Consider the following 17428-nt stretch of genomic DNA (forward strand, 5'->3'; position numbering starts at 1 on the left):
TACACAGCATGAAACATAAAGATGCATCATTATAGCTTTATGAAACATACTCACATAAAATATTCATAAGTCAAGTAACTTATATTTACTTAACTAAAACATATAGAACATTGCAAATATATTGATCACACTATATGTTACTCAAAGCACAACATATATCACAAAGATGCCCTAACTTGATCATCATGATATTTCATTTATATTTATCAAAACAAGAGTACACGTAAGACAAATAAATCATATCTATGATATATATTCTATAAGCTCTATTAATGCGTACTTTAAGTAATTCTTGAAAGATAGAATCCTTAGAATTCTACTACTCAAATGAAATGAATCTAAACATGAGCAACACTAGAAAGTATTGCTTGGAAAACATACAACATTTAAATTCATTCAAGAACTTAAAAGATTCTTCTTATCAAGCAACATACATTCAACTTAATAAGTTCTTCAAGAGGTCCTTTTAAGATTTCAGGACTTGAGAATTTTAGACTCTATGAGATAGAACTTAGGATCATTTGCCTAAGCATGAATACATTTACTCAAGAGAATAGATGATAGAAACATATTCATTAAATAAAAACACATTGCTCTGAGATATGAGAAATGCTTCAACATATTTTGAGTACTTAAGGCATTCCCCAACCTTAAGCTTACTCTAAGCATTTTGAGGTCCACATGACACTCATGCAATATGGATACTTAAGATATCCCTTGTGACATATCAAGCATATTTACAAATAAGAAACAACAAGATTAATCACAAATAAAACATATTAAGCTTATTAACACAACCTTAAAATGAAGGAAAAGACAATATAAATTCTACAAAACAAAACTCAAGTACACACTTGAGTATATGATCATTTACTAAAAAATCTTGATGATTAACACTTAAGCATTAGATATGAAATATAGAACACATTACTCTTATACTTTGAGTAATGATGCCACATAGAACACTTAGAATATCATGAGTAAAACACTTGTGCATTATCTTTAGGATGACCCCAAAGAGAAGTACAATAAAAGACATATCAATAAAACATATGGCTAAAATAATTTTAGCTCATATGAAAACGTTAATAGATAAAACATAGTAAAAGATAAACCTGTTAAGGTTCCCTGACCTTATATATTCTCAAAACAACCTCAACATATATTCTATCAAGATAGGCTTAACATATCCTTAAGCAATATTCTAACTAAGGATAAAATAATTTCTACATATACAAAATATATTAATAAGCCTATAAGAACATAACATAAGAGGACATTAAAGTTTCAACATAAATGCAGTCATCATCAAAACATTCATAACATAAAACTCAACATAAGCTTTATTTGATCCCAAGAGTCAGGAAGAGATTAGATGACATCTAGGACTTTAGGACTTGTTGCTCATCAATGAGGTTGTTTCTAGTAGCCATTAGATCATGGATCATGTTTGACATCGTTCTTAGATGTTCACGCATGGTCACACTTGTGAGCATCTTATACATGTTAAATTTGATGGTCAAACCCCGCAACCTCATGGTGCTAAAACCACCATATTTTGCTTTTAAAGCAATTCACGTCATTTTTTTTATGTTTTATATTCTTCAAACTCTCCAACCATATCATTATACATGCAGTTTAACATCGTAAAGTGCACGCAATCGAGCATTCTTATACCAAGCTTGGTAAGTTTAGAGTTTAGTTTGATATGTTGAAGATTTTTTGTCTAGCTTGGACATAGTATTGGTGAGATCTTCTAAAACACCCTATTCTTCCAACAAGTATTGGATTTTTCAGTGCCATATATAAAAATTATTTTCATTTAGTTTCTCTCCATTGTTGAAATCAGCAATAACATTTTTCGAGATCATAACTAGAAATGAGTCACATAAAGATTATTTTGTGATTAAAGCACGTACACAAGTAATTGCATCAATTAACATAAATTAGAAAAATAAAATTCTTTATAAGTCACATCATCAAAATTGGGTGCTATCAAATAATTTAATATTATATTTCTAATTTATTTAACACGCAATTACAATGAGTATCAAGGCACAATTTAAGCAATTCAATGTGTAACTATGCTCAAGGATTTAAAGTGTACATACACCCTAGTATATCTTAAAATTGTGGAACATTTATAATAAATACTTAGATTAATTTAAGCACATGTGCCTTATAACATACCAAAATAGCATTATAATTGTCATGTAAGTATACAAAATTAAATTCCCAAAATTTTCATGCATATGAGTACTTTTTTGGAATTAATTATGCTATATATTTATTTTATTTTTATTTTTTTCTCCCTCTTAAATAAAATGGGTCTTTATCTTTTATTTTTTAAGTTTATTTAATGGGCTAGTCCAAGGAATTAATTGAAGCCTAGCCCAGCCAAAAAAGTCCTTGGTCCAAATCCCTTTAAAAATAAATTTTTGTCCAAAAGGGCCTGGCCCAAAAAGATTAAAAAAACCCGCGGTGGACTGGGCAAAACCGACCCAAGAAGCAAGAAGAAAAAAAGGGTCCTATCCCATGTCTTCATCATCACCATCATCTTCTTCTGGAAAGCCCCGGGGAAATACTGCCTGAATCGGTTCCGACTTTCGAGGGAGACCGCCATCGCCGTCGATCAGCTGCCGGATCCGGTGCTGGACTTCGCCCTCTAGGGCCAGAGAAGACGAAGGGCCTGCAACCGCTTCCCTTCGCCGTCGAGCGCCAGTGAAGTCGAAGGAGCTGCCGCTGCTTCCGTCGCCATCGAGCGACAGTGAAGTCGAAGAGTCTGCCGCCGCCACCGCGGCTTCCCGTCGCTGTCGAGATGGCGCGGGAGAGGGAAGCTGCCATCGCCGTCTTCGGTGTCTCTTCACATTCCGCCAGATCTGCAGCTTGCCGCCTCTGCCGTTTCCTATGCATCTCGCCATCGTTGCTTCAGTCCATCCCTGACGCCTGTTCCGCTACCGTCCAGTGCTAGAATGGGGAAGGCGAAGGGTGGGGCCGGAACCACGAAGGCGAAGGGTCTTCCCAGATCTTCAGGCTGCATCCTCCGCCGCCCTCGACCACTTCGCCGTCGCTGCTTCCCATTGCCGTCGGGCGCCAGGAACGGGAAAGACGAAGGGTCCCAAATCTGTAGGTCGCGACCAATGCGGTTGCTGTTTCTGGAGAAGCAACCGCCTGTAGTGGGGATGACAAAGGGTCGCCGAATCTGCACCTTGCGGGCACCGGCTGTTTGAAGTAGAAGATATGTATGTATGTATATGTGTATATTTCTTTTTCTTATTTAACACGAACTTTATGAAGAATAAAAAAATAACCATAAAACACCCCTATCAAAAAATACGGTTGAACAAAATAAGCCTAAACCCCATATTTTCTCACCTAAACTTTAAATCTAACATATTAAATATTTAACATTTATAATTTACAGCTATTAACTACATAATTATCTTATTTATCATTGAGCGTATAATAGACGTGCTATTAATCGAAAACAAAGCAGCAAAACACTATGACCAGTGACTATTGATTACAAACTCACCGGTAGATAAGTTGTGAGTCATTGGTTAGAGTAAAGAGAACAGGGAATGATGAGTCAGTTGTGGGTTGTTAATCAAAATAAAGAAAAAATGGAAGGATGGGTTGACCGCGACTTGCAGGTCATTGAGGGTGGGGAATGGTGGGTCAATCATAAAGTTACCAGGTCAGATCAAAGAAGAAGATGAATGGTGGGTTGCTTGTGGGTCACTAGTTAGAAAAGGTGAATGATGGATCGATCATGACTCGCGGGTAGCTAGTTAGAAGATGAAGGGTTGAGATGGCAACAACTGATTTAGTCAATTATTCTTCTATTCTTCTGTTTTTCTTTTTTCCAACTTACATTATGTGTAACTATTCGAGACAATAACAGTCGAAATGAGACTTGGTTCTTCCATTCGATTGATAGGAGACGAGAGAAAGGAGCAAAGACAATAATGAAAGACTAAATGGAAGGCAAAAAGAATAATTATTTTAATTAGTTCTTCTTCTGTTATTTTTTCTTTTCTTTTTTTCTATTTTTCTTCTTTCGAACTCAATTCAAGTGTAACTCATGCATTATTTTAAACCATGTTAGGTATTCAATAGATGTATATTATAAATGTTATGTATTCAATAGGTCAATTTTAAAATTCAAGGGGTGATAGACTTTAAATGTAAAGTTTAAAAGAGAAAATATGAATTTAATAAAATAATAATAATTAAAAAAATACCATAAAACACCACAAGCATGGCTCCTCTAATACTAATGTAAAAAATATCATATATATACATAGTGAAATAATAAATTATTTACATACCTTGATAACTTCATAATTAGATTTGTACCATGAACTTCTAGACATTTCTAAGTAGTAAATCTTCAATGCTCCCATTGTATGGTTATCGTTAGAACAACCATTAACACCCAAGGTGTAAACCCCATGAGCTTGGCTCTTGGACAATATATGGAAAGAGAGATTTGTATTTTTATCTATGTCTAAAATTATGAGATGATGTATTTATATATAGGTAATTGGTAATATGGATAATTGAACTCTTTTCTTATCCTAGATAAGTATTGAGATAAATCTTATTTCTGATAAGATAAGATAAATCATATTTCTTAATTATACTCAACAAATGAAAAGACAAGTTTTATCAATGTGAGGACAAGTTAATCTGCATCTCTCAATTATTTTAAGGCTTAATGTACTTTTTAGTCCCTGAACTAATAAAAAAAATGACTTTAAATATATCAACTAAATTGTGCTCATTATTCATTCATGGATAAAATAATTTTATACACTTTTAGTCCATGCCTTAATTTACGTTAACTGAAAAGTTAACTTTGCCTCGTCACATCGTCACATCACTCCTCAACATTGTCACGTCATCATATATACACACATAGCTTAATGCATTTTTTAGTCCCTGGACTAATAAAAAAAAATAGCTTTAAGAACATCAACTAAATTGTCCTCACTATTCATCCTTGGACAAAATAATTTTATACACTTTTAGTCTCTGGTTTAACCGACATTAACTGAGACATTAACTTTTTCTCGTCACGCTGCCACGTCATTGACATGTTACTACCGCATCACTCATAATATCCACGTCTATTGTCCATATTTTTATAAAAAAAAAAAAAAAAAACAATATCTACACACACCCAGCCATGGCTCCGATGACTAAAAAATGTATTAAGCCGCGTGTGTATATGTGGTGACGTGGCAGTGCTGAAGAGTAACGTGGCAGTGTGACGAGACAAAGTTAACATATCAATTAACGTCGGTTAAGGCAGGAACTAAAAGTGTATAACATTATTTTATCCAAAGATAAATAATAAGTACAATTTAGTTGATATCCTTAAACCAATTTTTTTGATTAGTTCAGAGACGAAAAAATGGATGAAATCTTATTTTAAATAAGAAAGATGATTAAGTAATTTATTTTTTATTTATATATCTCATATAAATACAAGATAATCATCACTTTAAGATAATTAAATGCATATGGATGCAATTATATCTCTAACAGCCATGGAGCACGTCAAACTATGCTATAAGGAACTCATCAATATGAACCCATAAGAGTCATGTTACATGTACATCATTTTTGTACATCTTAGGCTACACAAGGTATATCAATGACAAAAATACCCTGCGTCTCTCCATGCGCCTCACGCGCCTCTATGCGCCTCAGAGAGATATTTTTGTCATTGATACACCTTTGTGTACCCCAAAGTGTACACAAAGGTGTACCAATAACATTTTTCGAACCCATAAAGCCCCTCTTGCTCCAAATGCAGCATAGTCAAAAGTCAAGATTAAAGAACAAAACCCCTTAATGGACTGACCAAAAGGCTAGGCTATTTTTATTTCACTTCAACAGATCAGATCATTAGATTATGAACCCAAAAAGGGATAGGTTCGCCTAGATTTCTCTTTGGTTAGGGAATAAGACCATTAATATGGCTAAAAAGATTACCAGCAAAACACAAAATAACTACAACATTACTTGGGCCCAAAAAAAAGCAACAAAACCAAAAGTCAAACACAAGCCTTAAGCCCAACAAAAATAAGGCCCAACAAGACGTCTTCAATCCTAAACACAAAAGGAAACTTTTAATTTAGATTGCATGGAAAGGAAAATGGGAAACAGATACGATACGAAATAGAAACATGAAATGTTATTTTTCAAAAAAATAAGAAATGAAAACACAAGAGAAAAGCGTAAATAAAAAAAATATAGGGGCATTTTTGTAAATATAATTTTTAATATAGAAAATTATAAAAAATAGTTATTCAACCTAAAAATAAATATAAATTTTATAATGTATTCAAACAAATTCTATAAAAAATTAAAAATTTTGAGTTAAAGACAAAAAAAAATTCATCTTTGTTCATAAATAGAAATGTGTTTTTAAATCAAAAAAAACATTTACGATATTTTCATAATATTACAAAAATGACCACAAAAGTTTTTGAAATTACAAAGCCCACAAACGTTTCTTAATGTTTTGAAAACGAAAATATTTCAAAAATCCCGAAACGATTCTCCTAAAAAGGTTTCGTGCATCATATCTTTTAACATCCCAAAAACAAGTGAAACTTACCTTTCCCTAAAACAATTACTATGGGTGCTATGGAGCAATTATCCAATTGTAAATTGTAATTTTCTCTAAAACAAATTAGTTTAAAAGGGGGATGAATTAAGCTCTCCAAAAAATTATATTTTAAAAATTTAATGTAATAAATTGAAAGATCACCCAAGAGGGGTGTGAATTGAGCGTTTTGATACTTTTGAAAATATACTACAATAAATTTATTTGAAAAAAATAATTTTCTTAAACTTCAAACAAAATGCAATTGCAGACAGAATAAGCATAAATGCATATGCAACACAGAGAATTTTTCATAGAAGATAGTCTGATAAAACATTAGACATTTGATAAATTTATATATGAAAATATTAATATGAGAGTGTATGCATTTAAAAAGGAATTTAAGAAACATTTGTGAATTGAGAGAAATCAGTTTGAATCATATCAAATTTAATTGTATGTATGAAGAAATAAGTGTTTTAACATAAGTGTTTTGTGAAAACTGAAATCAAGTTTATTTTAGTCAATTGAATTTTAGGGAAAAAAAAATAGCAACAGCAAAAGAAATGGATTTATAAAACAGAAGAGAAATAGATGCATAGAAGATAAAAAATAATAATAATGTTAAAATACACATCCACTAAGGATATTAGTTTTTAGGGTTCAATTATAATCCATACACAATTTTTACAAACTCAACTGAAAGTTTTACTTTTACGGGTTAAGTAAGAATCTCAATTTTTATAGATTAAGTAGTAACCTCCACTTTTACGGGCTAAATAAGAATTCTAGCTTTTACATAAGCAGTTGTAATATTTACGTGAACATTTTTCACATTTGACTCCACTACAACTTAGATATTGCTTTTCAAAAAACGTAAGCAATCATTTAATCATGTATAAATCATTAAAAGATATCAATTTTTTAAAACATTAAACACAATTTCTCATGTAAATAATAATTAAGTTTTGAATCAAACTAAACAAATAATCATATAATCCCAAAATTAAAATTCATTCAAACCCTAACTAAAACAATTTACCTAAACATAATTAAAATAAAAATTGAATGTTGAATGGAGAAAAGAGGAACTCCCTATCCAGATCTGAAACAGATCTGGGTAAAAGGGATTCGCTTCGCGTCCCAACAGCTTTTCAGCTGCCGTGCATGCCTTACGTCTGCCAAGCATCGCGTGCGTCTTCAGCCTGGGTTGTGCCGAGCCTTGCGACTTTGCTATGCGTGCGAGTGTCTGCCCAGCAGCCTTGCTGTTGCCCCTGCTTGCGTTTCCCAGAATCCTTTCTTCCTCTGCCGCCTCCAATCTCCCTTTTCTTTCAATCTCCCCCAAAATCACTTTATAATATACTATACATACATATATATATATATATGCGCATTGCTCGGCCGCCTAGCTTCCTCTCCATCCCCTTTATATATTATAATATATATATGTGCATCGACTACCCCTGATCTCCCAAGTTCACGCCACCGCTAATATATAATACATATATATAAATATTATAAAACTAATTATATTAACTTTAATTGTATTATAATAATAATTATATATCATATTTATTTATTTTTATTTTTATTATAATATTAATTTATAATATTTTTTTCTTTTTATGCTTAACTTTTTTAATTTAATTCATTTATTTGTTTCTTGCAAACAAAAATTGGATAAAAATATATATACAATTAAAGTCTATCACATTGCTTAATAAAAAAAAGTATGACATTAAAAGATATTATAGTAATATTTTAAAAAATGTATAAAATTATCTTATGTATGTATGTGGGGTAATTTTGTGTGAGGAGGGGAGAGAAGGGGGTGGGGTTGGTGAAACGTGGCACTGTCACATTCATGTCGAGTAAGATAAGAAATGTTTGACACGGACAGAAGATTAAGCCTGCATCTAAGTGTTACATGAAGAGTATAAAGAGTGAAAGTTTTGAACTTGGATCTTATTGAATGTTTTAAACAACATTTTTAGAGATTTATTGTTTATGATCATTATTTGTTATAGATTTTAATTATCATCAAAATATGTAATTAAGATCATAATTTATCATGAAATAATATTTCAAAATTTTTAATTTTGTAATCGTTAAATCATAATTTAACTATTTATTGTATATATCTATTCAATAAAAAAATAATTTGAACATTAACCTTTTAACCCTCTCCATTTTTTTTATTTGATTCCTAGTCTAGTTTTTAAAACATCAATAATTCTTAAATAATTTAGATTTACTTATAACATAATTGTTATATTATCCGCATCAAATAATATAATAATTACACAATGCGAATAATATGGACATAAGTTCCAAGAAGAATAGTAGAGCCCACATAAGCGTCGAGGGTATATGTCTCTTACTTACAATTTTGTAATGAGCCATTTAAGTGGAAGGAGAAAAGTACAAAATATACTTAGTGAACAAGTGGACAAAATCAAGTAATATTTACCATTTCGTGTGTAACTATTCATAGACAAGCAGCAAAGGAATTTTTAATTTTTGGGGGGAAAATGCTACTTCACCTGAATGGTTGACGCACGGAATGATTGAAAGGATAAATCGTTATAAACCGCAATATTTTGACACTGTAAATATTGCGATATTTTGTTTAAATTTTGGTGAAAGAAAAGGCGTTGTCTCTGTCTTTGAAGTTTGTTCCACATTAAGTCTCTCTCGATCGCTGTCTTACTTTTGTCGTCGGTTGCTCACAGACGTCGCACGTAGCTCTCTCCATCGATTGCAAACGATAAAGTCGCACGGTGCCTTTTCGCCTTCTCCAGCAAACACTCACGCCAGTATAGCCACCAACGACGGCAATGTCGGACCCAGGTTAACTTCTTCCTATTTTTCTTCGCCTCTGTTTTGTGTATATGGATGCTTGCATTATTTTCTGTATTTGTTCAACACAGCAAACCCCACCCATTTGTTAATGGATGCCGCATTGTTCAAGTCCGCCTGGATGAAGTATCCGACGGACTTTATATGGGATGAAATCTGATAGAATAACTGGTGGGCTTCATCCCATATAAAGTCCGCTGGCGGACTTCAGTATCGGCGGACTTCATCCCATATGAAGTCCACCAGTTATCATCCAGCAGACTTCATCCCATATGAAGTCCGCCATGCTTCATATCTGTGCTGTTTTGAAATTTGATTAAATTCTTCATGCATTGAATATGAGATCAATTTTCGAATTGTAATGAAGAGAATGTAGTTGCCGAGGATGATGAGATTGAAATTGAAGTAGGGGTGGACAATGAATGCACATCAGAGGCCAGTGAGATCATTGTGCCAACAGTTGGGATGAAGTTTAAAGACCACAATGAGATTTTTGAATTTTACAAAACATATGTTTATAGTGTGGGTTTCCCTGTTAGGAAAAGATCTTCAAGAAAAGATGATGATGGGTTGTTGAAGTATGTGACATTTTCTTGTAGTCAGGAAGGACGGAGAACTGGGGATACGAGCAATTCTTTGAGGCCTCAACCAACCATCCAAACAAGGTGTTTTGCTAGGCTGACAGCTACGACAGATTTGAATGGAGCATGGCGTGTTAACAAAGTCATCTTAGAGCATAATCACCCTACAAGTCCTTCAAAATCCAGGCTTTATCGATGTAATCGACAATTGACTGAAAAGGTGAAACGAAAACTTGAAGTCAACGACATAGCTGGTATTCCTATGCACAAGAGTTACAACTCAGCTGTTGTTGAAGCGGGTGGATATGAGAATCTGCCATTTATAGAAAAGGATTGTAGAAATTATATTGATCAGATTAGGCGATTAAGACTTGGGGAGGGTGATATAGCTGCGATACAAGCATACTTTACAAAAATGCAAGCCCAATGTCCTGGTTTTTTCTCTAGTTTGGATTTGGACGATGATTGTCGATTGAAAAACGTGTTCTGGGCCGACAATAGGTGTAGACAAGCATACAAGGAATTTGGTGATGTTATCACATTCAATACGACGTACTTGACTAATAAGTACGACATGCCTTTTGCCCCTTTTATTGGTGTCAATCATCATGGACAGTCGACGTTGTTTGGATGTGGGTTAGTATCCAATGAGGATACTAGGACTTTTGTTTGGTTGTTTCGGACTTGGCTTAAGTGCATGGAGGGTTAGGCCCCTGCTGGTATAATAACTGATCAAGATAGGGCCATGCAAAATGCCGTTCAAATTGTTTTTTCAAACACAAGGCAAAGATGGTGTTTATGGCACATATTGAAGAAGTTGCCTGAAAAATTTGGGGGCCATGCTCACAAGGCTACAATACTTTCTGCCATGCATGAAGTTGTTTACGAATCACAAATCGCTGAAGAATTTGAACGGGGTTGGATTTCATTCATTGACATATATACATTGTATGACAATGAGAAGTTGCGTGGGCTATTCAATGAAAGATGTCGTTGGGTACCTTGTTATTTGAAAACAAGTTTTTGGGCTGGGATGTCAACAACGCAACGAAGTGAGAGTATGAATGCATTTTTCGATGGATACGTCACCTCAAAGACCTCGTTGAAACAATTTATTGAACAGTACGAGCGAACTTTGAGGTGTAATGTTAAAAAGGAGGTCCAAGCAGATTTTAAGTCCTATTCACGGATGGTACCATGCGCAACTCGGTATAGTATAGAGAAACAATTCCAAGAGGTTTACACAATCTCAAAATTCAAAGAATTTCAAGAAGAGCTCACTAGAAAAATGTATTGTGATATTATCTCAGTCGAAGTTGGGTGTCATGGAACTACATATGAAGTCAAAGAAGACATCATACTCCACAAAACAAGAATGAAGAGAAAGAGATTTACAGTTATGTTTGAGGGAGAAAAGTGTCACATTGATTGCAGTTGTCACTTGTTCAAATTTCGAGGGATAATATGTAGACATGCTCTTTCGGTATTGATCCGAAATGGTGTGACATTGCTTCCCAACCATTATATCTTGAGGAGATGGAGGAGAGATGTGCGTAGAGCATATAGAAAGGTGAAGATAAATTACAATGGTTGGGTTACCACTCTTGAGCAGGCATAATACGATCAATTGCGTGGTTTATTTGACGAGGTGGCAAATTTGGTGATAGATGATGATGAACGCACTCGCAATTTAACAGATTTGCTTCAAAATGAAATTAAGAACTTGACCATTTCGAGACTGATAACAAGCTATGGTAGTAATCCCCTATCCCAAGGCAGTGTTCAAATTGCCTCTGATTGTCCCGAAGGTGCAAGGACATCATCTGGTCCCATTTTGGATCCGCATTGCACGATAACCAAGGGAGCTCCAAGAAAACTTCGTAAGAAGGGGATATTGGAAACGATGTCCAAGAAAAGGAAGGTATGTTTACGACTCTATTTTATGCGTCTATTATGTACTTGTACTATCAAATGTTGGTATATAATGGTTGAGACTATTTTTTTGCCTAGGTACCTTCGAACAAAAGTAAAGGAAAGATGACAATGCAACAGGAAACACAACCCATTGAATGCCTAACACAAGCATCAGTCAATCCAGCGCAAACCCCACTAACTTATGAACAATAGTTGATGGTGCATGATTGTTGTGTTGTTTTACTTTTGTATACTTAGTTTTGATGATGAAAAATAATATTTTATTTAATCCCTAAGTCATGATCTGAATTGTAACTAAGAGATTCATCTCTTAGATTCTCTCATATTCTATATTTTTTATATTTCTTAGCTTGTGTAGCTAGAGGGCCCATTTGTGTGGAAGGTTTTGTAATTTTCCTAATCGCGGACTAGAGGACCTACTTGGTTTAAGTAGGGAGTTTTAGTGGATTGTTTGAAAAATCCTTAGTGACGAGCTAAGGTAGTAGATTAGGCTTGGGTTAAGCCGAACCACTATATATCTTGGTGTTCTTGTGTGCTTGTGTTCATTAAATTCTCTTTATTGTCAAGCACCTATCCAATCCTCACTTGCATTGAATTCTTATTTTCCATCAAAAGTTTTTCAAGTTTAATTAAGTTTTTAAATTACCCAATTCACCCCCCCTCTTAGTATGTGCCATAGCATTTCAAGTCTAACATGTTGGATCATATACTACATTATATTTTTTCATTTTGTATTTTGTAGAATTTAAACTGAAAATTTTTATCCTCTTTGCAGGCTGCTCAATATTAATCTTGGCAATCTTTTAATACAGATTATGGAGTGTACTGGGGCCGAATTAAGTGTATGGGTTAACCTGAGGAAGACGAGGTGATAGGATCATAGTTTGGAGATAGCAATAACTTGTGATATCATGACAAATTTGTGTCAAATGTAAATTTAATAACAGTAAGCTTGTTGATGCATGACAAATTTGTTCCAAATGTAAATCTCCAAATGATGCATGCAATTGCTTAGTCATTTTTTTCTATATGGTATTGAAATGGTTGAGGCATTACTTATCAAATGGACAAATTTGATATAGAAAAAGTCCTATACCTATTGTTAATGCATGAGCAATGAGTTACTGCTAGGGGTGAGCATAAAATCGGTTTAACCGATTAAACCGAACCGAACCGACCGATTCGGTCGGTTCGGTTCGGTTATTCATGGTGGGCGGTTCGGGTTCGGTTAATTTTTTGCAAAAATTTCGGATAATCGGTTCGGTTCGGTTATTTGGGAAAAAATACCCATAAAACTGAACCAACCCGCGCCCAACAAAATCGACCCGTGCTGCTACCACCGACTCTGTCCATTCCTTTCTTCTTCCTTCTTGGCACTTGCGCATCAGTGAGTCGCGGTGTGATTCACACCCGATAGCCCGCCCGAGCCGAGAGATCGCCTCATAGACCCCCCCCCACTCGTCGTCAATCTTCACATCGTCGTCGCCGTTGGAGCCAAACACCTTCGTCGTCGGTTTCTCCCCCACCCGACCCAACACCCAGCCCCCCTCACTCGTCGTCGTCGTCGAAGCATCAACCCACAACCCTAGCCCTAGGTCTTTGGGGGCTAACCCTCACCTTGCCATCGTCATTAGACCCAAACGCCTTCAAGCCCTTCACGCTTTACCGTCGACTTCTTCCCCACCCAAGTCCAACACCCAGCCCTTCACACTTCACTATTGTTGTGTGATTTGGAGACTAAGACCGACCGATAGAGAGAGAGAGAGAGAGAGAGAGAGAGAGAGAGAGCGAGAGCCTCCAGCAAACAAGTCAATCGCACAAATCGATCGATTTTGTGTCAGTTGGCGCGTTGCCATGGGTGAATCCTTGTGCTTGGACGATCGATCCACACTAATGACCACTGACCGTCGACAGAGGTTACTCAGGTTAGTATCGACAGTTAGGTTAGGGTTTTGTAAGATTTTTTAATTTTTTTAAACTTTTAGTTGGGTTTGGGTTTTGTATTCTCTCGTACTGTTCTCACTTGCCATATATTCTATCTTATGGTTTTGAAATACTATCTTATGAGTTGTATTTCTTCTGTTCTTCTATATTTTAAATGGGTTTGCATTTTTCTGTTCTTCTTCACTATAATTGGATTTGTATTCCTTCATTTGCACAAATGTTGTTCCTCTGTTTATGTAAATCAATTTGTTTCTATATCAATTTCTATATCAATTTCAAGTTTTGCACAATCGATTTTCGGTTCTCGGTTCGGTTAATTTAGTTTAAATTTCGGTTAGTTCGATTTCGGTTAGTTCGGTTAGTTAGGATTAGTCGGTCGGTTCGGTTCAGTTAATATTTTTTGGTTGGTTCGATTCGGTTATAACCGAATGCACACCCCTAGTTACTGCTAAAAACACAACCAATACCTATTGTTAATGGACAAGGACGTGGTCGATCATCTAACAGGAATTCATTGTCAATTGTGTGGGAAACCTGGACAATTGTCTGGGCGGACTTGCATTTTGGCGGACTTCATCGCTGATGAAGCCCGCCAGATAATCGGTGGGGCGGACTTCATTAGCCAGAATGCGGGATGAAGTCCGCCAAATTGATATAGGCGGACTTCATCTGGGATGAAGTCTACCACCTTGCTACTTCAGGCAGACTTCATCAACGATAAAGTCCGACCAACGTAGTATCCGGGCAGACTTCATCCCAGATTAAGTCCGCACTGCTGGTGGACTTCTTGATGGGATCAAGGGGTTTCTATGAAAAATCACTAACCATATTGATTTTAATCTTTATTAAAAATAATTTTAGACATTTGTTAACATTGATGTATTATAATAAATATTGTTTTAGGTCGACCTTAGCTCGAACCTTAATATTGTGTTGCCAAATTTAAGAATTACGAAATGATTTGGAGATTAAAGAAACCAGAAAACATGTATTAAACAGTGGTCAAACAATTCGCCTTCGCCATGAAGTTTGGATTCCTTTTCAGCAATTCAAAAAACACAAATGCATTACAAGAGGGAGGAAGGCTACAGCCTTACTGTTAAATGAGAAGAGAAAATACACAAACGCATAGAAATGCCTCATCGATCATGCTTGGAACTCGGCCGATTCATTTTAAAAATCCAGAACTAATACATCACTTTTTTTTTACAAAAAATGCCAATGTCTCGGTTTATCAATTAGAAAAAATACAAAACAATACTCACAAAAGTAAAATACAACAGCTAACTAGAAAAAACAATGAAAATTACACGGAACTAAGAAAACACAATATAATAATTGTTACACCTATCTAACTACAAGAAGTAATTCAGACCAGACATCTATGGCTGTGGTGTACTTGGTAGCCCCAAATATAAGCTTACAACTTCGATAGTATCTGGATCAGCTGTAAGATATAAGTACATACACCACATGCAAAACAAAGTCAACTGAGATGCAAATTACAAACCAACACTTTAGCACTCCCAAAGTTGCATAACCCAAAAATAAAAGTTAGTTTGACAGAGGTTTTTACTAACCTGTTCAAATTTCCTGGAACATTCATGACATTGGACAACACCTAAATAACTTTCAGTCTCAAACAAATTAGTATGTGGAATTCAAGACATGCACAATGAATAAATAAATATGCCTCAACACAAACAATATAGTTAACCACTACAACAAACACATAAAACATAGCTAAAACTATTGCAATTACACTTTTTTAATGTGCAGCATTGTGTAGCGAACAATTACACCAACCATTTTACCATTTTAATAGTTAATGGGAAACAACCTTCAGCAAAATGTACATGAGGCAAATGCACATCTGAACAAAAACACTTCCACTTGCAGCTTCTTGGACCTAAAATAGAACAAAAGCTATGAGCGAACGCCAGTTAAACAAGCAGCCAGATCATTGTAAAAATTTAAACAAATCGAACCATTCGTATTGTCTGATAAGAAAAAAAAAGACTATAAAACCAAGTGTATTTACAAAGTGTGACTTTTTATGCTTCAAATCTTAGGTAAAACTGAATCTGCCACTGTTGAGCTTTGTAGTAGTAGACCATCAGGGCTTACTGATGAAGAAAGAAATGAGGTGGTTAGTCTTATGCACCATAATTTGTGTCAATCTAAGGGGGAAAACGCATGTGATGTTCAAGAATATTTGATAAATAACAAACTTACTAAACATGCCCCATAAATGGCCAAATCTTTGGATCTAGTAAAACAAAACACCATGAGATAAAAAATAAATGGCCAAATCTTTGGATCTAGTAAAATTGGGCCAGCATTCAAATATGGCACAAACCTTAATCACAACAATGTGTGCTGGTAAATTTAGTCCCCATGCTAAAGTAGCTGTGCATACGAGCACCTAAAACAAGTGCAAATAGAGGTCTTAAACAAGGGGTGGAAAATGTAACAGCATAAAGATCAAACGTGAAGATATAAACTACAAAAAAAGGTTTAATATAAGTTACTTTCAATAGTCCATCAGCGAAAAGATGTTCAGTTAAACCCCGATCGCCATTTAACATCCCAGCATGATGGATGCCAATACCATATTCAAAGAGTTGAACAAGCTCCTTGTTTCTAGACTTCAACACTTTTCTCTAAAATTCATAAATAAAGTCATTCAAAAAAACAAATTAAACATATATGCTACTGTGCATATGCCACACAAACAGACGAGAAAAGATACTTACTTTCCTCAACTCAACCTATGGATGTGTATCAGTTATAAAAAGATCCAGCTCGCCATTTTTCTGGGCAAGTTCAGCCCTGTGAATATTCACTTTCCTTGAAATTCCATCAATTAAACAACTGGCACAATAAATATTTTGCATAATCCTGGAAAAATAAAGAGAACATTTTTTCAAAATTAACAAGCATACCTTAAACAAGATCAAACGGTATAAAATGCTTGCCCCTCCAAAGTTATGTAACTGCTCAAAGGAAAAGAGAGTTTGTTATATAAAATAAGATACACGGATTTCGTTAAGACCAAAGCCTAAGAATCCTTACCAAATGTCAATTATCATCAATTACTTTATTATATCTATACAGATAATACGCAATTTTGTTTCGAAGGTGCTTAGCATCATCCTTCTTCTGATTGGTGACCCAACGATCCTCTTTGTGTCTCAAAATGTCATCAATGAATTTTATTACATAGCATCTGCAACTACTACTGCATTACAAATAAAAAAAATTAAATGTCAAACCATCAGATGATAACATTTTAATGTATTCAATTGACTTTTGTATATAGGGGTTTTAAAAGTTGCAGTACCTGTCGGGTTGTTGTGGAATGTTAATTTTCGCCGGATTTATACTCTCCACCTCCCATTCTTTAGATGGAGGGGAAGGCGTGGAGACATGTTTGTAATATTCACTGCGCCTCATGATTGTGGGTAGGAGGCTCCCGAATGGCTTCATG

General features: G+C 34.9%; 1 protein-coding gene across 1 annotated transcript; it reads left to right on the forward strand.

Annotated features, from left to right (window-relative positions):
* Positions 1-9456: 9456 nt before the first annotated feature.
* On the forward strand, positions 9457-14576 carry LOC127812748 (protein FAR1-RELATED SEQUENCE 5-like). Its single transcript, XM_052353271.1, has 4 exons — positions 9457-9469; positions 9846-10691; positions 11757-11980; positions 14424-14576. Exons 1-4 carry the CDS (start codon positions 9457-9459, stop codon positions 14574-14576), a joined length of 1236 nt encoding a protein of 411 aa, XP_052209231.1.
* Positions 14577-17428: the final 2852 nt, after the last annotated feature.

The sequence above is a fragment of the Diospyros lotus genome, chromosome 11 (genome assembly GCF_014633365.1).
Source record: "Diospyros lotus cultivar Yz01 chromosome 11, ASM1463336v1, whole genome shotgun sequence".
In the NCBI taxonomy this organism is placed as follows: Eukaryota; Viridiplantae; Streptophyta; class Magnoliopsida; order Ericales; family Ebenaceae; genus Diospyros; species Diospyros lotus.

Bases quoted from the DNA above. Each gene is read 5' to 3' on its own strand.
- LOC127812748 (XM_052353271.1), top strand. The intron at 10,692-11,756 runs GTGGGTTAGTAT...GCAATTTAACAG, and splicing joins ACAGTCGACGTTGTTTGGAT to ATTTGCTTCAAAATGAAATT. The intron at 11,981-14,423 runs GTATGTTTACGA...TTAATGGACAAG, and splicing joins CGATGTCCAAGAAAAGGAAG to GACGTGGTCGATCATCTAAC.